Source organism: Diorhabda sublineata, chromosome 3 (genome assembly GCF_026230105.1).
Source record: "Diorhabda sublineata isolate icDioSubl1.1 chromosome 3, icDioSubl1.1, whole genome shotgun sequence".
Classification (NCBI taxonomy): domain Eukaryota; kingdom Metazoa; phylum Arthropoda; class Insecta; order Coleoptera; family Chrysomelidae; genus Diorhabda; species Diorhabda sublineata.
In genome coordinates this window covers 35,149,823-35,173,792 of record NC_079476.1, presented here as the reverse complement: position 1 = coordinate 35,173,792, position 23,970 = coordinate 35,149,823, and the positions used below count along the sequence as shown (strand labels likewise).

Here is a 23,970-nt window from a genome sequence, read left to right as displayed (position 1 = left end):
AAAAACACAACATAACCTAACTGGTGAGACTTTGGCAAAACAGCTAAAAAGTTAACCAGTCTCATCTGATCATTTAAGTATATAGTGAATAATAACATGATAATAACGTAATACTTATAATGTTTTATAAGATTTCTTTCTTATAAAATAGTGGTACTGTGATAAGTTTTATTTCCAATTTGTATTCTTTTGTTTAAAATGACTGTAACATACAATGCAGACGTTGCAACAGTGCACGGTTTGGGACCATTTTTGAAATTGTTAGGAAGGTAAGCCTTGTAAACTTAAATATGATAGTGAAAATGTTTCCTTTTCTACCTTTCTATGGATATAGGAGAAAAAAATGGAATTTTGAAAATTGTCTAAGGAATATTCAAGTATTTTTACTTTAATGGAAATTATTAGTACTAGGAAATGCTACAAGGTCAAAACTATCCTTAAGTTAATAATATAGAGCGATATGTAATTTCATTCAAGTAGATAAATGGAATTTCCTATTTTTTATTGATTCTGGATTAATTATTCACTTTTTATATAGTTTAAATTATAAACAAGGAATGGGCAATTAAATGCTTATTATATAACACTACTATCAAATTACTACAAAAGACAAGAGAAATTATTAAATACTAATTTATTGTTGGTAATCTTAAAAGTTAATTTAGATAGGCAAATTTTAATATCACCTATATTGATAATATTACATATGTACATTAGATATACATACACATACCCACTCCTTAATTCGTGTATAATTGACACATATTTGATTAAGCAAAATACACTCATTTATGTATGGGATATAATTTTATCTTTGTAATTCATTTAAATCGGTATGTTTTGATTAATAAGGACAGATAGTTTTTTATTAGTATATTTTATATACTTGAATCAACAGTTGTAGTTGTAACTTATGCAGTTATTAAATTGATATTGATTGAATATTGATATTTTGTGTAATATATTATTTGAAATTAGTACAAAAGCTACTTTCTAAAGCTGTTCAAGCACATTTTAAAACCTATTATTATTATCAATATGATACTTAAATATTTTTGCCAATAAATCAATTACAAAAAGTATTTTTGGTATTTGAGAAATTAACCGTTGTCATGGCATAAAAGTTGTTAATGATGGTCCATTAGCAGCTTAGCGATACATTTTTCTATTTTAATATTTTTATAACTATGTTGTATATCACTGATATATAGCAAAACCAACAATATAAGAAGAAAATAAATAAGAATGTTAAAGAAGAAAAATATTAAGAAAATTGAAGACATTTATAGAAAAAGTAAAGAGGATAACTTGAGAAAAGTAAGAGAATGGAAACCAGATGTAGACATTTCAATCAGAAGACCCAAATCAAGATGGGAAGACCAGATAAATAGAGATTTAAAGATGATCAATATTAATAAAGTAGAAGAGACTTCAGTTATGCACAAAAATAATAGACAAAACTCAAGTTTTATTATTTAGATAAATGAAATGACTACAATGCAACTAATCCTTCATAAATGGATCAATAAGACTACAATTCCCAAAAAAATTTATGTTCAATAGTTTTTGATTCACTGAAATTTGATGTTTTTTTATTATAAATACTGTGAGCTACAAACATATGAAGAGAACCTTTTTAAGATTATAATTTTTGAATTTGATCCATAAACAGTGAAATCATAATAGGCCAAGTGCCAGAGCAAAAAAAGTAGGTTCATAATGCAAAGTTTTAGAGAACGGATTATTTTTGGAATATGTTCAGGAGTGTTAGCTAAATGTAAAACCAACCGGCGTCATGAGGGGGGTCTGCGGCGTCATGAGGGGGGTCTGCGTCAGCTGCCATCCTGGAAAAAACGTTTTTTTGAATAACTCGCAAACAGCGCATCATATGACAAAAATAGTGGAAATCATTTTTATAGGTAATAATTTGTGACATCTTTTTTTTGTGTAAAGCATGTGTTTTTAATTATAGCGCTTTAAACTTTTTACAATGTGGTTTTTGCTAAATATATAGTTAACAGTTCTTGATAAATTAAATATTGTAAAAAGTTTGAAGCGTTATAATAAAAAAAGTTCAAAACAAAAAAGATGGCGGCTCCCTTCTCTAGATTTAGCAAAAAAAGTACTGGCGCTTGGCTTATAAATGTTGATAAAAACTTCATAAGAATAATTTATTGATTTATTGAAAATATAGTTATCTTTTTATTATTAGCTTCATAAATGTAGTTTTCTGTTTATGGTTCAATCGTATTGCAAACATTTTATTATAGTCATAACGTCATTCTTTAGAATCTATTTCTTGGTATTTCTGTACGTGACATAATTTTTTTTCAGTATAATATATGTAATAGATAAAAGTTTTTGTAGTTAGATGATATAACATCATTTTTAGTTAGTCATCATTACACTTGTCATAGAATTTTATTTAATATATATTTTTTAATATTACGTTTCCTAGATATGCCTAGGCTGCTTGACTTCAAGACTTCAACTGTTGTAGTTTTACTTAATAAATCGAATTAAATTGTTTTTAAAAACGTTATTTCTAATAAGAAATATAAAAGTCCCTATTATTTTTTTAGTGACCAATATCAATGATCACTTTCTCTTGAAATAAAATTCAATTTAAAAACCGATAAATATTTAAGTATTCATTGACCTAGAGATAATTAAAAAGTAACAAATTTACTATTTTATTATTATATAATAATATCATCACTATTTGGTGGATGAGAATAAACAAGTCACATTCTATTAGATATGATGATACATTAGATAAAATTAGAATGTGATCTACTAGGAAGTCATTGGTGTATTAATTATAATTATGTATTTACTGGAAGAGATATATTCGTGGTAATAACTACAGTCAATATTGGATTTTATAGCTTTGATGACGTTAAATTACATATTTACTTTGACTGTTATCTGAATCATTTTGTATTTGTGTACTTTGTTAACTGTTTTGCAAGTCGGGTGATAGAACTCAAAGATGTCACTCATATGTAATGGCATATCTTATTCAATGAGTAATACACAAGGTTAATATTCATTATAATTTATAAGATTAGAATTTGCCGTAATACTTATTCATTATTTTGTCACATTAATAAGCGATTAGCTGATGTAAGTGGAGATCCTTAGAGATTTGAAGCATGAGAATATACACAGTGAACTGTGAAGCTAATTTGGGATTATATTTTGTAATTCAAAATTGAATCACAAAAAATTAACTAAATTTATTATTTTGAGGATAATTAAAGGAATAAGTAGGAGTACGTAGGGGCCCTGGAAAATAACAAATTTGATCATTTATGTTAGAAGCAATATTGAATCTACAGCAAAATTTTCATTTTTTCCAAAATTTGTTTGTAAATTGAAATGAAATGAATGAATTAGTGTAATTTAATCCACACTCTAATTTTTGAATATATATAATAATTTTGTACTCTAAATAATCATACATATTATTATATATTCCATGCATTCAAAATGTAAATGATGAATTAGAAGTATGAGTAAAATCTTAAAGAGAATTTCTTAAGTCATAGGTAAACCATCATAAGTGCATTTTTTTCATATTTTTAGATTTTTACCTTAAGTGACTCATTCTATCCTTCACTAGAGAATACAAGTAAACAAAACTGGAGTATTCTCATCAACTCTGAATGTGAGGCCCTTCCAACAAAAAAAAACAATAAAAAAATTGAATAATTAACAAAGCAAACAATAGTGATTTATAAATAGTCATGTACAAATCTGAGTTAGGTTAAATTAAAATAATTATTATGCGTATAAGCATATGTAATGTCACAGTACTTGATTAAAATATACCATATTGGATCAAATTTTCTAAATTAATCTATGGATATCTGAAATAAAAACAAATTATCTGCAAATTTCCCTATTAATTATATTAATGATGCTGACAGTTTTCATGAAAAATCTGAATTACTTATGAAAATGTGTTGAAAATCAAAACAAATGGCCAAAGTTTATACATTCTGGAACTTGTGGATACAAACACTTTTTTACCTGTAGAAACCCTAAGATTCTATGACGTTTATGTCCCAAGGGTAACCTGAGTCAGAATTGCTGCTGAAGATCCCCGTCTGTGTGTTAGATTCACAATTTGAAAGCATAATGTTGTCATTTCTTATAAAATGAAGATTTGGTGAAACCGATACCAGCTTCGCTGTGCAAATGGTACAGGAATTCACTAATAAAAGAAATATATGGAAAGTCCTGATATGTCCTGTAAAAAATTATGGTTCTTCCCTTATCAATTGCAGATTATAAAAACTGGTTCGAAACCTTTGCAGACAAGCTCTAGTAAGAGTTCTACAACTTCTTTACTGTTTTACTTTCTGGAGACTGATTACATTTTCGTAATTCTGATTTTACGTTCGCCCACATTAACTCTATAGGGTTAAATATGCAATAGTAAGGAGGTAGTCAATATAATAAATTTCCTCTCACTTTAGACCTTTAATAACAGTAAGCAATTCTTTGTTTGTCGGATCTTTTTACGATCGCTGATAGGATTAGGACCCCACTATTTATCGCAGACTGTCTGGCAGGAATATTTCGAAGAAATTGTGTATATACGCCTTCCGACAGCTCCAGCCAACAGAAATTCATTTATGTTTACGATTCGATGTTTTCATTGGTAAACAGGGGAGATGATGAGTCCTCGTGGACTGACGGTTTGTTAGATGTTTATCGAATTTTATACGAGGAGTAAACATTACTTTTCATGTCTTAATTTTGTATGAGTGAAGTGCGAATTTATGAAATATTGATTGTTCCTCGCATAACTGTCTTCTGCAATTGATATTGGAAGAACTATACTAACATAGTGGAAATTTTTCCTTCCCATATTACTAATTATTTTTAGGTTAATATGATTTGACACCTTCTTATGATTACAACGCCGACCTGGCGGCCACAAAGTGAGGTAATTTATCGCCCGGGAAATGAACCCACCCCGCTATTCTCGTTTTCAGACGTATATGTAAGACCGAGTGTTCAATTTAGGTCAACTATACGCTAGCTTTACACATTCATGCTTATTTTTTTGGTTTTTACACATGTCAAAAACAGATTTTCTTGTATTGAATAGTAATTATATTAATTTGCTAATATCTTTACAGGTGGCGTGGGAGTCTCTACAAATTAGTATGGTTGGATTTAGTATTATTTTTAGTTATATATTATGGTTTGAATATAATTTACAGATTTTTATTGGACGACCAAGGAAAAGTGTGAGTTTTCATTATTTCTTTTTCTATATTGAATATTGTGATACATAGGAATATTAATTAAACAAAAATTAATTTCTCTCCTCACTTTATAATAAGATTGCCAACTCTCGAAAGGACCAACCAGGAGAATTGTATGTTTAAATGATTGAAATAAAATCATTAATTAATTTTTAAATTTATATTTATTTTGCTTTTGAGCAGCATCTAATATTTGTCTGTTTTTCATCTCAAAACATGCAGTTTTTACATGCAAAATCGGCATTATACTTTTTTATGATGATGTTTAATACCATGAAAAGTTAAATTAACTTCAGCAGCGGTAATTCTTCATAGTTTTTATAAAGAAAAAAAGAATATGTTTGGCGTTTGATGCTTTGAAATTTTTCTTGCAGTTTCACAGACCCAAAACGGTCATACTTGACCTAAAATAAATGTTGACATACGTTACATTTTGCTTAAACAGTCACCCGGGCAATCCGGGAGGGTTGGGAGCCTTATATCATAGTTATATAGATTTTCTCGGAATATTCACAGTCAGAACAGCTCTAGTATATTCGATGACTGCATGATTAAATAGAAAAAAGACAAATTACAGAGAAATGGATTATAACCTTACCAACAGATCTACATATTTAACCTCATTAACTGTTGACCAGAATGGCGCTGGTGTAGACAAAGGGTATCAATTGTAGAGGAAATGAAGTATGTCGAGTTAAAAAATTTAAATATCATAGTTCATTGTACAACTTTCGTTGTACAAAAGTATGAAAAGTTGTCCAGGGTGTAAATATTTGGCATTTCCTTTAAAATTTACCCTAATGCTATTGTGGCGCCACCAGATTGTTCACATTTCCATTTGTTTCGGTTATAGTGGAGTTGACACAATCATTGAATTTTTAAATTGATTTTTTTACTATGTTATAGGCATATTTTAACTATTTTCGCAGTTATCTTACTTTTTATTTCTCGTAGCTATTGAGCCATGATACGCAGTTTAGATTACTACATTTTTTTGAAAGTTCTGACAACGTAATAAATATTGCCAAATTGATTTGTAATATAAAAAAAATGTTAACTACTTACCGCTTGACAACTATGAATACTTTTAAATGTTTTATTTGTCCCATAAAAGGATTATAAGCAATAAAATCAACCAGTTTTAGTAATCATACCTTTCTAGATTAAAGGAATAAATAAATTCTCATTGTATAAGATGAAAATATTAAATCAATAAACATAAATACTAAAAATTAGCTCCTATCAAACGTACGTGGGTTGTCTTAATTAGTCATATACCTATATACGAGGGTGGTTCAAATATAAACCGGAATTTTGCTATAAAAAATTTTATGATCAAGTTACAGAGCTGAAATTTTTTACAGTTTTTCTATATAATTTCTGTCACAATCTACACACTTCCAATTTTTTCGTAAAAATATTTCGGCTTTTCACGTAACTATTCGCATACGAAGGATTATACTTCCGCATTGCCATTGAATCGCAGTTCGCCAAGTGCCTCTTTCAATGGACCAAATAAATAATAGTCACACGACGACAAATCGGGACTATAAGGAGCGTGTTCCGGTGTTTCCCAACTCAATTCCTTCAACGTTTCTATCGTAAGCCGAGCTTTATGCGTTCTGGCGTTGTCTTGCAGCAATATCGCACTACGGATTGGAATATCGAGTCGTTTTGGTCAGAAAGAAGATTTTATCGTTTTTTTTTTGGAAGTTTAATATAATATTCTACTGATAGGAACAGAAGATAATAATGAACTAAATAAAGAAACTAATGAAATGAGTAAAAAAGAGAACTACGATGAAAACAAAGAAAAGATAACGAAGGAAGAAGTTATAGAAGCGATCAAATGGCTAAAAAATGGAAAAGCTGCAGGACGCGACCAAATAACACTTGAAATATTGAAAGCTATGGGTATACAGGGTGTTTCAAACTAAGTGCGGACTATTGCTAACTTTTTTAATAACGAAGTCTATTAAATTAGCAAAGTAAGAGTACTTTTCACGCTGATTAACATGATGAAACCAGAAAATAAAGAAACTAATAAAATGGGGATTCGAGCTATTTTGTTAAAATAAAACTGCGAATGTCGCACCACGTGTATTTATTAAACATGTTAACCAAAGCTGCCGTATTAGAATCCTCTTTTCTAAAGTACAAAACACTGGCCTCAACCCCCCCCCCATGTCTGTTGAGCAAATTAACTGTAACTTTTAATTAACTCTTACAAAGGTGGCGGCATAGCTATGAAATAAATATATAATTGATTACGTATATAATACAGTTCTTTCATTATATAGGTTGCTATAATTTTCCATTAGTCGAATAGAAAATAAAACACGTTCTCATATTGAAAATGGATAATTTAAAAGTACTGTATTCATTTCATTGCGTGTATTCCTCGAATTTAATTAGCAAAAGTGACACGAACAACAACATGTCAGACCACTCAGAAAATTGTAAATAAATTTGATTTATTTTTAGGATTTTCGAGAACATTGTTCGATATTGTGATGATTATGCAAATCTGATACCATTATCGTTTGTATTAGGTTTTTATGTTACTGTAGTAATGAATAGATGGTGGAGTCAATACAGAGCTATTCCTCATCCGGATCCGGTAGCTGTTTTCGTTAGCGCTACAGTACATGGTCATGTAAGTATCGAGATAACAAAAACATTTTTTTCAATTCTGTCAATCATTTTTTCTAACAGTGAGTGAATTCGAACAGAAAAAATACAAGATAATAAAGGCAAACCGTGTTTTCGAATTTCAGTCATCAAAATTCACACGAGTTCTTTTACCAATGTTCCTACCCTAATTATTAGAAGATTTATCGATATATGGGACTTGAAAGTGTATGTAAATATTTTTAAAATGTGAACAAATATGTGCTTCTAACATAATAAATTTATATATACGAGGATGGTCCAACAAAGAAAACGCTTTTCCCAACGATGTTTCATAAGATCGATTCGTTTTTTTATAATAAGAATCGTCAAGCTCCCCAGAATAACCATTAACTGCCGACATCACTTCCTCATTGTTGCAGAATCTTTGACTACCGAACCATTTCAAACATTGCGATAAGTTCGAATTACACTTACCGTTGATAGTCGATAAAAATTATCCCACGCGTATCCCTGATAACCGTCGCTTGCATATGGAATGGTCTTTAGTTTCTTTGGAGCGGGTTCTCCCTTTTCAGTCCATTGTTTTGATTCTTCTTTTCTTTAGTGTGTGAAGTGATGGACTCACATTTCATCCATGATTATAAAACAGCGCAACAATTCGGCTTTATTTCAGTGAAACACTCGATGGAAATATTTTTAAGGCCCTGTTTTTGTTCCATTGTGAATAAACGCGGCACCTATCTTGCGCATAGCTTTTTCATGTCCAAATTTTCAGTTAATATACGATGTACCGCAATTTTTGAAATGCCTATTATGTCTACTAGCTCGCGCACTTTCAATCAACGATCATCCAGTGTCAGCTTTGTGGATTTTCTTCAACATTTCTGGAGTCGTCACTTCATTTGGTCGACCGCTGCAATACTGTATTTCAGATGCATATAAAACATTCTCAATAAAAAATTGTTTACTTTTGTTCTGACATTTAAACATAACACCACCAAGTTGATGAAACGAACGATAGAGGGTCACAATATATTTTTCATTAAAATTCCAAAACTTACACATTCTTAATATTATTTTTCTGCAGGCTCTAGCTTGTTTAAGCGAAAGAATTCCGATCGAGGAAGATATTTATTTTCTCCCTAAAATTTTTTACTCCCGAAAAAACCCCTCTGTTTAAATTCCCAAGTTGGCATCACTGATGGCGTCTTCAAACTTGAAACATATGTTGTATATAATACAGTGGTATTTTTGAATCAACTACCGCCATCTCTAGGTCAGTCCTTCTTGGACCATCCTCGTTGTGCAAACTACGTCTTAAGTGTGTAAATTAATGATAAATAGTTTGAATTTTTAAGCTATTCATTTTTTTATCGTTTAGAAATGTTTATTGTGAATTAATTCCATTCACCAATGCTTTTAAGTACTGCTAACAAGAAATGGCATTCTTAGTATACTGCGAAATATTTGATAGCTGCGTAGTCGTACCTAAACTTCGAGTAACTAAGTTTTGGAACCGTTGGTGATATTCACACTGAACACACTGTTTACATCAACACTCACAATTATACTGTCCGACGCGTGTTCCGATAAGTTATCGTCTTCAGAGACTGTTTACTAAACAGTTTACCTTCAATTACTGAAGACGATAACTTGGTGGTACTGTAAATAGTGTGTTCAGTACTAACTTCGTTTGTCGTGTTATTATATTGATAAATAATCGGTTAGAAAGAAATATACTAATTAACTGCATAATTTTTCTAACTTCTATACAATATTATACAATACCCCCACCTTCTATTTTGCGCGATACACAACAAATAAAAACAATACGATCGGTTTCATCATTACTTTCAATACATTACTCCTTGTTGACTCTTTCAAATATTCTTTGTATAGCTTCGAGGAATGCTCGAGATCGTTGTTATACAGTCTTCAAAATCTCTTCAATTTTTACCAGGTCTCCAGTCGCCTCCACCTCACCGAGCTACAGCCGTGTTTTACAGTCGAGATTGGACATGGATTTAACATCCGTTCTTCCTTTGACCTGCCACAAAACCTCTTCTCTTAGATCCAAAAACCTCGAATTTTGACTCATCATTCTATAAAACTCTCTTCAATTCTTCATGCATCCATTTTTTGTTCTTCGATCCACTGAAACCTCTTAATTTTATTTTGATGTCTTGAAAGAGGTTTTTTCACTACCACCCTTCCAAAAAGACCAGCTTCTCCCAATCTCCTTTACATTATAGTTCTCAAAGGTAGATCGCTAAATTCAATCACCTGAGTTGCTATCTCCAGGTCCGTGGGTCTTCGATCGCGTTTACTAATCAACACAAGACGTTTATCTTCAGTGGTTGTGGTTTTTCGAGACCGCTCTGAGCGTTTTCTATTCAAAAAGTTCCTGATGGATGCCAATTTTTTCACGTATAAGTCAACGGTACGTCGAGATCTTTCTATGAGGACTTGCGATTTATCCATAATTTTCAACCGATAGTTCTTAGGTTTTACCCACTATGAAATTTACAATTCTGAATTTGCGAGAATGAAAACTTAACAATAAGATGTCTTGGTCCAAATTGGGACTAAACTACAGTCATAAAAATAATTCACATTTGTAGAATAATAAACAAATAACGGACACTTTTATTTTTGGTTTCTAAGACACCGTTTCGATCATAACTTGACAATATGGAAGAGAAACTTCTTAAAATGTTTTATTTTAAAATTTAATCAATTTATTATGGGTAGGCAAAAACTTTTTCCCGATTTCCATGTTTTTTTTTTCATCATTATTATCCTACTAATAATTCTGTATTGATACATTTAAATAAATAATGTGTTATATATTTTTTACAGACTAAATTTATTTGACCCGCATATTATATTCAGTTAAATTTTGTGTTATATCCACCAATCTAGCAACTTTTCAAAATCTTTTTCCTACTTTTACAAATTTATCGTGATTCAAAAAGTTAAAAAGGGACTTAAATACTTTAGTGAATTCATACAAGATTAACACCAATTGAAACGACAACTATTTTTATTTTTACAATATTAAAACCACATTTGATAAGAAGGATCTATTACAATATTATCTTGGATTTAGATTAAAAGTACCAATGCCACTAATTTATCTTAAAATGATATAATTCTAATTAAAAACAAGTGTATGGTAATGTCAAAGTAGATACCAAAGTTTGAACTTGAAAAACTGAGTGACTTAATTTATGTCTGCGATTTATTACGATTCCCAGTTTATAATAGACCAAAATCAAAATAAGTATTCTACTAGACACATTTCTCAAATATTGATTTGAAAATGGAAAATTAATTATTAGAATTATTCATATTGTTACGAAAAATCTGGCGAAATGGGTCCTTAGACCGGCCCTATCCAGCTACAATGGAATTTGGCGAATTCGCACTGCGCCTTTTACATTTTTTATAAATGGCGAAAGCGCCTTTGATGTTTCCTTTTAGAAATTTCTATTATAGCGGCCGATCTATTTACATTATTTCTTTTAAATAATTTCTAGGAAAGTATATTTATTTATTTCTTTTGTTTCTTTTTGTTCTAGAACCTTGTAGAATTTTATTAAGTTATACAAATGATTTGTGTAAACGCAGTTAGCTTAGTTTTAAATAAATAGTCGTAGTGGAAAAATTTAATTAGTAAAAGTAATCGCAGAAATTATTTAAGTGAATTATTAAGTTAGTTAAGTGTAGTGTATAGTAGTTGAATAAATTAAAAACGTAAGAGACAGTTTTTATTAATTCATCCCAAGAATAGAAAGAGGGTAAATAAACAAGAAAAACGTTACAATATATATATATATATATATATATATATATATATATATATATATATATATATATATATATACAGTAGAACTCCAATTATCCGAACTCCGACTATCCGAATCGCCGATTATCCGAATCACTTTCAGAAAAAAATTTGTCCAAAAAAAGTCTAAGTGACGCTAAGACGTGCGTGGAATAAACTGAAAGGCCTACCGTCTGAGAAGAACAAAAAAAAAGAATCTGAAGAAAATGAGAAACAAGAAAATGGAGAGGATGAAGATGATGCAGATGCGTTGCCACTAGAGGAAATAAGAAAAATGATTGTAAAAATTCCTGGTTGTACAAAAGTAAGTGCTGAAGATGTAGGAAAGTGGATGGCTTGTGACACGTCTGACCCTGGTTTTCAAATCCTCAATGACGATGAAATTGTTGAAAGTGTGAGAGAAGATGTTGAAGTGGAAGTGGAAGAAGAACTTTCTGCTGATGTTGAAGTAGACGCTGGACCATCAGCTAGTGAAGCATTTGCAGGCCTCGAGACTGCTTTGAAGTGGATGGAGCGTCAGCCCGAGTGTGACCACTTGCAACTGCTCACCGTCAAGCGAATGCGTGACCTGGCTGCCCTAAAACGGATGAATAACGCAAAACAGCTTATATTGACGGAGATGTTTGAAAAACAATGATTTTTATTTCTAAACTTGTACATAAGTACTGTATATATATATATATATATATATATATATATATATATATATATATATATATATATATATATATGTCAAAAGTCAACAATACGAATATTTAGCTATTATGAGCGGTTTAATCTTTGGTTAGATTAGGTTAGGAGCTCTGCGCACCAATATCCTTAGATCCAGGATCCGGGCTGGTTTGAGATTGTGAGATTGTCTTAACAAGAATAAGCTAGGCGAAAAGAAAATTTACCCTCCAATAGGTTCCGGAAAGGCTTGCTAGATTAGTGGCGGGTAAAACTTATGTAGGACTTGAAACTTCCTGTGGAATTGGGTACAAGGCAGTAGAAGATATATTAGAAAGTCGTGGTATTTTTACATCCTGGTACAAAACACAATTTATATACTTCCATTTTTCAGATTAACCAAATTTTTATTTTAGAATAACCGAGAGAATAACTTTCTTATTTACTTTATATCATATGTTCATATTCTATACCTATGAGGTCACTCAATATGGCGGCCTTACTGAAATGTTTAAACTACCTACAAATTTTTCGAACTTCCAATTATTTTTTTTATAAAAATATTGATAAAAAAATTAACAAAAAATTATAATAAAAGTTGTATATAAACTACCTTAAACTATTTTTTTCTCAAACAATGCAAGTACCCTTATTTCAACAGATAAACAATAATATTGACAGGTTTAAGTCTGGTCTAGGAAAAATCTCCTTTTTAAATTTTTTCATGACAACAGAATTGAATTGAGATATTTGGATTACAAGATAGAGTTTCATAATCGAATTTTTGTAGCAACACAAGTTAATATAACTAAATCAAGAAAATATCTGACAGCAGTGATTAATAATACCCATTAATCACCGCAGTGATTAATGCTTTAAAGTCGAGCAAGCAGATGTATTATGGGTACATTATACAACAATCGTGGATAACCTACAAGGGTTTTTGTAATACAATAACAAATCTAGCTTTAAATGATGACTAAATGCCAATTTTATTGTATCATTTATCCACTTAAAATATGTTTTGTTTTTTAGGATGAACGTGGTAGAGTTATGAGAAGAACAATAATGAGATATATGTGTTTATGTGTTACAATGGTTTTTACTATGATCTCTCCTCGAGTGAAAAAACGTTTCCCTACTTTGGATCATTTTGTAGATGCTGGTCTTCTACAACCTAGCGAAAAAGATATTATGTCTGATCTTGATAAAAAATTTCCAAAATATTCGAAACATTGGTAGGATTATCTCGTATTATTATTATTTTAAAGAATATTAATTTCGTTATCATTATGTCAATCGGTATTAGTTACATTTATGTTTTGTAGGTTACCATTAGTTTGGGCCTCTAGTATAGTAACTAGAGCTCGCAAGGAAGGGCGAATTAGGGATGATTTTGCCGTTAAAACAATAATAGATGAAATGAATAAATTCAGAGGCCAATGCGGGTTACTTTTAACTTATGATCATATAAATATTCCTTTGGTTTATACCCAGGTAAATTTCTTCAATTTCTTATACCTTTTGATACATTTATGTTTCTAAATCTGTCTCAAAAACAAAATAAAAAAGTACAAGGATTTAAAGCGCCAAAAGCGATAGCCGTAATTCAAAGGATTGAAATGTGTGATGATGATGAATATACATAAATGTACATTCATAACCTCAAAAACTATTTTTTGATGATGATGAAGTACTTCAAACTTACCTGTTAGTTATGTGCCAGGTTTTTCAAAAATGTCACCGCTTTTAGACTACAACATCGCACGAGGTACATCAGGTCTACAAACTTAGGCAGATCAATGGCAAAAGCACTGTAAAAGAAGATAGATAAGAGCAAAACCAATTATTGGGATAACTTACAAGGACCGAGACAAACAAAGACTCTTCTGGGAAACTATAACCGGAGTAGATCTGCAGAATGTATTTCTATCTAAGTAAGAACAATACTAACAGTTCTATTGAGGCACTGTTGCCTGGCTATTAAAGTCATCCCACATTCTAGACTTTTTAAAAGGACTGGGATTGATGAATCATCTGTAAACACTGGGTTCTTCAGCATCGCAGCAAGAAAAGGGGACGCAATAAACCCAGATAGTTTGGATCGTAGTGTATACGAGACTCTAAATCCATACATACATAAATGCTTTCCCCGTTTATCTTCAGGAGCTACACCAAAGCGTTTTAGACTTTCTTTTATATAAATCAGCTTATTTTTTATTATTCCATGAATCGAACAAATTGCTTTGACTACCACCTGTCACTTTTGGAAAATTGAAAAAAGGGGATGACGAAATAAGTCAAAAGCCCGCGAATTTCTTAACCACGTCCACCATTCTTGGTATGTAAATTCATCCCTGCATGATTACTGTAATTGAAGCAAGCAAGTGTACAAAATTCAGCAACCAAATAGTTTGAGTTTGGAATTGGTTGTTATTGTGAATATATTACCAAAAACAAAAATTGTGGACACAAGACCAATTGAACTTGAGTTGATTTTCAACTCGTAATCAGAATTTAATATTTTGTTTTAACTATTCATTCGTGATTAATCACCAGTTTGATAATCTGTTTTTAGGTAGTTACATTGGCAGTTTACAGTTATTTTATCACAAACGTTATGGCTCATCAATGGACAACACACAATAAGTACAATTTCGATTTGTTTTTTCCAATTTTTACAACTTTACAATTCTTCTTCTACATTGGATGGTTAAAAGTGGCCGAATCGATGATAAATCCTTTTGGCGATGACGATGACGATTTTGAGGTTAATTGGATGGTTGATAGAAACTTACAGGTAATAATCAACCGTTCATATTGCCATATGATGTTTTTAAAGAGTAGTTCATGAGGTTCATGTATGTCTATTTAAACAGTTTCAAATATTAAAAATCATGTCAATTCAATACCCAATGTATAGATACATTGTTTTGTATTGAACACCACTGGTAGGGGATATGCAGATTTGCTCCTGAAGGCTATTTATCTTTTGCCGCCTCTACTAATCTCTGAAATTCGATACCTCAATTCACAATTATTTATATTACATTTTTTATCAATAATATTTCAATTTGGTGATTTTAGATCAAAGGTATTGTCTTAGAGAGTAAGATTCTTGATTATTTTCACTGCAAATAAACATTTCAAGCAAATAAAATTTTATTCATGTACTTTTAAAGTAGGGTGAGGTATGTAGGAAGGAAGTCAACACAACGAGTAACGTTAATACAATCTTTTTACACTCATAGTTTTACAAAAATAAAATAACTTTCTTTTCTTAATTATCTGTTGGTTAAGCTCAATTATAAAAAACATTAGAATACATTTTACAAGCTTTTGAACTCACAAAATCATTAATTATATCGACAAGAAATTTTGTTCATCAGGTGTGACTTAATGCATAAAAAAGCTAAAACGTTCAGCTTTACTTAAATTAGTCATTAGTAGTTCTCCACTCTTTTCAAGCAAAGAAAGCTTCTCTTACCGGAACAGTTTGGTGTACCGTTGGTGTACACAAAGTATGGATAAATATTTTCTAAATTCACATCTCGTAGGAACAAAGACAGACTTTATAATGATCCAGAACTTGGTTTGATCAAAATTCTTTTAGATAAAAGTACTCGTTCCTGTTTCTATATCATTATTCTAAAAATTCATGATTTTTAATGGTATATTTTACAAAACATTTAGCAAATCAAGTATTTAGTATACTGCATATACTTCCATATTCTAATTTTTATTGAATTACTTTTATTTCTGCAAAAGTTTCAAAACTCTTTCTTTGTATTAACAATATATTTTTTTTAATTTTGTAAATCGAAAGAAAAATTTTTAAACAAAATTTACCGCCTCTTGAAATCTACAGCCTACTGGTGAAAGCACCATTGAACACTACTATTTATTTACTCACATTGTGGCAAAAAAGAACCCTCCACCTCCCTAATGCTTACATTCCTGTGGCTGTACCTAACATTCGAAAGCCGATAATATAATTATTTGATTTAAAACATTAACCATTATCATAAATCAAGTAAAGTAGAATTCTAATGAACGTGAAATCATTAAAATGTGTAATTTCTTAAAACAGTATTTTTCTTACTTACTCAAATGTAGTTCCACCGTTTCACCCGAATCGTTCAATTATAATACTGTATTAAAAATAGATCTATTGAAATTTGTAGGTGGCTTATTTAATTGTCGATGAAATCCACCATGATCATCCCGAATTGGTTAAAGATCAATATTGGGACGAAGTTTTTCCACAAGAGTTACCATACACAGAAGCTGCCAGAGCTATAAGAGATACACATCCACTTCCTTCAACGGCTAATATAGCAACAAGACCTCAAGATTTCGAAACAAATCAGTACGGTTCAAATAAAATGTATGATATGCAGTCTTATGTGACAGGTTTAGATGGAGGTCCAATTACATTTTCAGCTAAACCTCGACCGAATTCATTTAGATCGAAGGGATCACAAAACTCTTTAATAGGAAAATCTGTACCTGGTAAGAATCTATAATTATCATTATTCAGATAAATAATTCACTAATTTAATAAAAGAAGAAAATTATTTGGATTTTTTTCTATCGAATTTGCCCTTTTTTCAGATTCTATATCAAGACATAATTCAGTTACGAATATGCTGAAGAGATTTTTTAGTAGAGATGAAAGCAAAAATGATGCGAAAGTTGAAGGAAACGAAATGAACAATTTGATGTCTCAATCATCTTATCCCAAACACGCCGGAAGCGTTAAAAAGATTGCGGACGATGTGATTGAAGAGGTGAGAATTAATTGGATCTCGAAATATTCAATCGTAAATAAAACCAATATCGAATACGTAGGTTCAAGACTCTATTATATTTATTAGGTTGATGAACAGCAAACTATAAATTCACAGAGATCCTTTAAGGAACCCCGACCAACTGTAATGAGTTTGTTTGGTCCACCATCTCCTTCTTCACCAATAGACGTACCACATTCCAATAGCTTCAACAATTTGTAAGTAAAAAATAATCTTCCCTACTCATATTATAACACAACTGTTAAATTTGGGTAGAGAAAAATATTCCAATATTTATTATTATTGTAGGATATTATTTTAATACTTTTTTCTAGTTACAAAAAAGCATTTGTATTATGATTTTTGTCTCGTCTTAAACAACCTTCGATAATACAGAATATTATTTTTATACACATATTAAGAGATAAAGCTTTAAAAAAATACAAAAAAAATGAGACATAATAATTACTATCAGGAACTTAAGAATGACACATCGGCATACATTTAAATTGCGCGGTTGTAATTCTCATAAAAAATCAAAATCATGTAAACGAATACTCAACGGTTTGCAACGCTGTGTATCTCGTGACGTGTCGGCAAATAATTATAAGAAGCAACTGGTTGACTCATCAAAGGTTAATTTCTATCACTTAGACTAACTATGAGCCATAACTAAGTATTGGAGAAATGAAGATAATTAATAATGTACATATTGATTATTTGAGACACGCAATTCGGTGTCACTTGTCTACCATCTAAAACACTACTCTCTGCCATCCAAGCCACCAACCACTGTAGTTTGGGAATAAAAATCTGGCGCGTTTGAGACGATCTCCGCCTATAATCGGTTAGAAGACGCAAATTTGAACTTACTAAAAATGTTAAAATGATTTTAACAGCATCCATTGTGTTTCCAGTGTTTTGTATGTGTAAGAGTTTAAATATTCGAGGCTATTTGTTTCTTACAAAAAATAAAAAAATGCCTTTTTGTTTCTTTAAAAAATAAAGATAATGTTTCATTATTTACCTATTAGGTCTTTATTTTTATTTACCAATTAATACTCATTAGAGAAATTTTGTAGGTAATAGGTATATCTCATGCATGTAATAAAAAAAATGATTTCTTTTCCCAATACGTATGTTGATTAGTAGAGACTAAAAATCATATAGCGAATCAATATTATATTTTTTTAGTATTTTTTAAGAAGCTGTTTACGTGACTTATCAACATACCAACCAATTATAAGAAATACTTTTGAGAGGAAGAATTTGAATACAAAATTCTGGAACCTAAACTAAAATATGATTTCTTGTATTTCAGAGATTCAAATATTTTCGATCCATTTGGTCCAATATCAAGATCTATTCCTGGTATGTCGCATGACGGTAATGATGGAGTGAGTATAGGAGGATCTGTGACAGATGATGACGACGATGAATTTTCTAGATTGAAAAAACTTAGAGAAGAAGAACGTATTAGTCGGTAAGTGTTGCCTCAAATGTAAGAGTAAGTTATTAAGTACACAAAAATCATCAAATTTGTATGCATAAAACCTTTCTGCGTTTAAAAAGTAATGTAACAGCTCATAACTCTAAAAAATTCCTTTTGAACTAGATGTTAAAGTATAAAATATTGTTGCAGAGTCCTTAATTCTCTACTTTGCTCCATATCAGAACAGTCTGATTTTTGTACTTAGTCTTCGTTATCAAAAACAGATTATTTCTCTTAATCCTTAATCTCAAACTTTAAACTCTTTATTTTTGCTTTGGGTTATTTGGTAGTTGGCATTTTTCTTTCATATGCCATTATTACAAAACTGTAATAAACAATTTTTAATAATCATATCAGACTAAAATGAACGAATATAAATTATTTTGAAGAATTTTTCATCAAAAAACAAGTGCAAGCTGTTACTACAAAATAATCTTGTTATATCTGCACATGTGGAAACCCAAAACAAGAAATTAATCAACTGTAAGCAGGGGATTCAGAAATTCAGGGAATCTACACAAGTTTTCAATTTTATCCTGAATCTTCTCAAATTCGTAATACAAACACAAAATTAGTTTAAGAAAAACTTGAAAATTATGTTTTTGTGAAGTTCGACATCAATATTTTCATTTTTTTTTTTTTTTTGATTAATTCCTTGGGTTTATGTTTTAGTATGAAGGAGACGATTTCAAGATCTTTTGGTAAAGCCGATGATGTGGATGTTGTATTAAGCCGGCAATCATCATCACAAGCTACATCAACAACACCTACTCCCACTTGCAAAACGCCCGTTATGCCAAATATTTAACTGGTATTAAATATTGTTTTTCTCAACGAAAAAATATAAATACCTTTTTATATTAATAACATTGTATAAAATTTTCTTTTAATATTTGTTGATATATTAGTTCTAGGTTATCTTATAATAATAATAATAATTTATTTATAGTGAAATATCTCTTTTGGTTTAACGCCGTGCTTATAAAAATGTAATTCTCCCAAGGTTTAAAAGCAACCAATTTTTTGGAGTTGAATAGAAATTTTCTGCTCCATACTAGACATTAGTTGTTTCACTCTGTATACAATAATATAAAAAGATTTTGATAAATTTGCTTCGAACTGTTTTACTGAGAGTACTTTAAAGTTGCTCTAACTAATTTTATAATGGTTATTATAATAAACAGACTCATTTGTGATACTTATCTGTGTTGTGGAAACCTGACAATACATTTATAATAATGTATAAAAAAAATTAGAATTAGGTGTATATTTATTATTGTTAAAAGACTATTGGAACTATTAGATATGGCTCTTGAGATTTTATAACACCAACCTGAATATAAAATTTTTTACATATGACTCAATGAAAATAGAAGAAATTAGCCTATGATCGGATACTTTTCTGCTTTAATCAACAATTTCTTTATTAAGTGAATCTCAAGCTGTTGTTCGTTGGTAAATATTTATATAATATGTATTCTTGGATATTTTAAAAGGGTATCCATATAGATTCATTTTTTTCAATTAATCGTGAGAAAAAGCACAAAAGTACATTAATCATTATTTAAAATACTATGCAACATTTGGAAAATAATGGTTTATGTACTATTCTCAGGAACACTCGAAAAGTAACAGAAAGGCAAAGGTCTTAAAATTTAATCAAAAACCAAGAAGCAAAAATAGAGAAAAATGGGTGATCAATCCGAACAAATTTCACTAATGAAGCCAACATTTTTGTCAGTTCCTGTGCATTCTTCATGATACCAACGAAAACATTGATTTGATCTTATCCATGCCTCTCCTCTTGCACTTCAGTATCGGAATCACTAGAGGAGGTAGAAGGTCGTTTGGTTTTTTGTTTTGGAACAGATTTGTCTTTGGCTTCTGCATAACTTTTCATTTTTATTCGTTGATTCTCTCTTAGTAACCAATCAAAGTAAATAATTTTAAGCGACGTTTTATTAAAAAACAAATGGTTACATTTGATACCATTTATTTTGAAGTATCGGTACATGAAATTTATAAATAATTATAGTTACTTTGGGTTGGTAACTATAGTTTATCTATGACTTCGTAGTTATTATTATAGGTAATAAATTCAAAAAACGATTTTATTCATTAAACTTTGACAACAAAAAATAATTGCCATTACCCATTATACCCATAATTTTCAAAATAAAAGTACTTTTTCTTTATTTTTAGGACTTAATGTATAACAGAATTGTACTTATTGTAGTATATAAAAATGTGTATACAAGTCAAATTGTAAAATTATAAATAATAGCATGTCATATTCAAGACAGTACTGGGTCGTTGATATTGAAAATAAACAGATGTAAATAATTTTATATCCATGATAAGGATAATTGAGTGTGGGATGTCAATATTCACATTTTTTAATTTCAAACAATATTGTGGAAGCCATATCTCATAGATTATAGGTCTTCTCAATGACTCCAGTGATAACTACAGTAATGGTAATTAGAACTCACTATAAACCCATGAACTACTGTTTAGGTATGAGTTTTGATTACATTTTATTTAAATTCACAGCTACAACTATTCAATCAGTTTTATTGGTCAGAGGAAACATTTTAATAGAAGGTATAGAAGCATGTCATGTTTTGATATTATCTCCTTTAGAATTTTCTTACAAAACATGACATGTCTATAGTGAAATGGTTTCTTTTATGCACATGAAATAACACAATTTTCTAGTTTATGGCGGGTAATTTTTACCATTAGAGTCATCTGTCCTGAGTGATCGAAAATATCTATAGTACAATGTCAATTGATTAATTGTATAAACAGTTCATTTTTTGTGAAATCTGATTTCCATTCCAGTATAGCTTAGATTATAGATAAGTTGGAACAAAAATAGTTTGATACATATTCCATTCCTTATAAGAGATAATTTCAGTTTACTTTATTAACCTAGAAAAAATACTTTTATAATTTCGTTTTTTAGGTTTATTTATTTGTATACAGTGTATTCAAGAGTTTACATTTGATTTATGATAATTGCAATAGCATTTATCAAAATTTTTTTTCACGTAGTGTTCTTTTTAAATGCATTGTTTATAACCACTACGCTAACACTCACAATTATACAATTCCAATATCGTACTGGCATCTTGATAACAAAGTTTTCGTTTTCAGGCACTGAACATACTGTTTACTACCCTTAAACCAACACTTACAATTACACTGTCCTATTGGCATCTTCTAAACAAATTTATCATTTTCAGACACTGAATATACTGTTTACTACCCCTAATCCAACACTCACAATTACACTGTCTGACGTCAGTTTCCATAAAAAAGTTTTCATCACATATAGTGTAAGTGTAACTGTTGGTGTAGCTCCCACTCCCCGTCATAACCTCGGAAATTTAAATTGGTGATGTTTAGCATTGTATTTTTCTCATAATTTCGTTTCTCAGTCTTATTGAGACATCTGTATTGTTTAATCTGTAGTGGTAGTAAACAATGCGTTAAGTGTAAATATTACCAATGGTTTTCGAAATTCAAACCAAGAGTTTTTTGTAATTGGTTTCATTTATTTAAAATTTTAAGTTCCATAGATATATACCATAAGAGTATTTATTTGAAAAAATTTAATTTATATCAAACTGTTTTCATAAAGATAACAGAAAAATTTTCTAACAATTATTTCTCACCATAATCTACTTTTAACAAAGTTTTCTGTTATTTTGGTATATTAAAAAAGATGTTGCATACTTGTTTTATTCGATTACTAGAATTTTCTATTCATTTTTTATTGACTTAGCCTCAAGGGAGGTCAATATTGAAATCACAACAATATTGAATAGTTTTCTATTGGTGATTTGGAGGCTTGGATCACATAATTGAACCATAATTTATATTTTTACATTGTTATTATACCGAAATTTCACAATATTTCTGATTATAATAATATGGTACTAAACCCCTTGGGTTGCAAAATATATTTATTGTTTCAGAAATAATCTCATTGTATCTTTTGTCATAGTTATATCTGGAACGGGTAAATCATTCTGCATCTTCTGGACGTGCATGTTCACCAGGAAGTGTTTGAACAATACAGGCATACCTGTAATTAATGGAAAATCTCGCACTTCTGTTAATTTCTACTAGTCTAATTGTACCATGTTTCCGATCCTTTAGTTGAAAGTTTGAAACTTCGAAATATTCCTCCTCATCTCCAACAGACTGATTACTACCCCTAAACCAACACTCACAATTATACAATTACACTGTCATACTGTCATCTTGATGATTTGATTAACAAAGTTATCGTTTTCTGAAACCAAACATACTGTTTACTACCCTCTAACCAACAGTATAATTATATTGTCGTATCCATAATGAAGTTATCATTATAAAAGACTAAAGGTGAACTGTTTATGTCACAGAGTGTAATTGTGACTATTGGTATAGTGGTAGTACACAGTGTAAAAATCACCAATGGCTTCAGAAATTTAAACTTGGTTTTATTTCTTCAATATTTTGTGTTTCATAGTTACATACCATAAGATCATACATTTGAAAGAATGTGATAAAAATGTTTTTAAAAATTGAAGTAGATAATGTAACAGAAAAATTTTGTGACTATTATTTCTCACCATAATCTACTTTCAACTCGTTAAAATTTTTCTGTTAGTCTGGTATATTAAAAAAAACTTGTGCAAAGATTTTACAAACTCGCTTTAATCGATTACTAGAATTTTCTATTCTAATCGCTCATTTTTTAATGACATAACGTCATATTAAAAACGCACCAAGATTGAATAATGTACGCTTTGCGCTTGGTGATTTTGAACCAGTCTGAATTGCATAAAAATTTCCAAGCGTTGTAGTATTAGATATACAAGCAGTATTCTAAATTTACACGAGTTATACAAACAATTTATTGTTTTAATAAACGTATTTTAAAGTTTTAGTGAGTTTATCTTTAAATTTTTTGGAAACGTGTTAAGGAAAGGTGGATGTTTGAAAAATTGGCCATAGACGGTCATAATTCGCAAACAAAATGTTATATAATACTATTGAATTCTTTACACTACCACTACAACAACACTCATAATTGTTAGAGACTGAAAATAAACTGTAAAAAGTTCACGGCTAAATTCCATAATTACTTTCAGTCTCTGAAGATGGTAACTTGGTTATCGAAACGCGCGTCAGACAGTGTAATTGTGAGTGTTGATGTAGTGTAAACGGTGTATTCAATATGAATATTACCAACGATTTCAG

The 23,970-nt window shown here is 30.1% G+C and overlaps 1 protein-coding gene and 1 long non-coding RNA gene across 4 annotated transcripts; one reads left to right on the top strand and one right to left on the bottom strand.

The window, feature by feature from the left end:
- Positions 1-7: 7 nt before the first annotated feature.
- LOC130441024 (bestrophin-4-like) lies at positions 8-23,651 on the top strand. Of its 3 annotated transcripts, none has more exons than XM_056774481.1 (11): positions 8-269; positions 5,154-5,264; positions 7,767-7,938; positions 13,468-13,670; positions 13,761-13,929; positions 15,011-15,232; positions 16,617-16,944; positions 17,047-17,222; positions 17,310-17,440; positions 18,544-18,705; positions 19,387-23,651. In XM_056774481.1, exons 1-11 carry the CDS (start codon positions 199-201, stop codon positions 19,520-19,522), a joined length of 1,881 nt encoding a protein of 626 aa, XP_056630459.1. In that variant the 5' UTR covers positions 8-198; the 3' UTR covers positions 19,523-23,651. The 3 variants fall into 3 exon arrangements, with proteins under 3 accessions (XP_056630459.1, XP_056630460.1, XP_056630461.1); XM_056774482.1 differs by lacking the exon at positions 8-269 and adding an exon at positions 1,873-1,919; XM_056774483.1 differs by lacking the exons at positions 8-269; positions 5,154-5,264 and adding an exon at positions 7,998-8,141 and having other exon boundaries at positions 7,821-7,938.
- LOC130441025 (uncharacterized) lies at positions 1,822-14,904 on the bottom strand. The gene is made up of 3 exons (XR_008909581.1): positions 14,884-14,904; positions 14,141-14,246; positions 1,822-1,844 (listed from the first exon to the last, which is right to left on the bottom strand). It is a non-coding gene; the product is annotated as an uncharacterized LOC130441025 (long non-coding RNA).
- Positions 23,652-23,970: the final 319 nt, after the last annotated feature.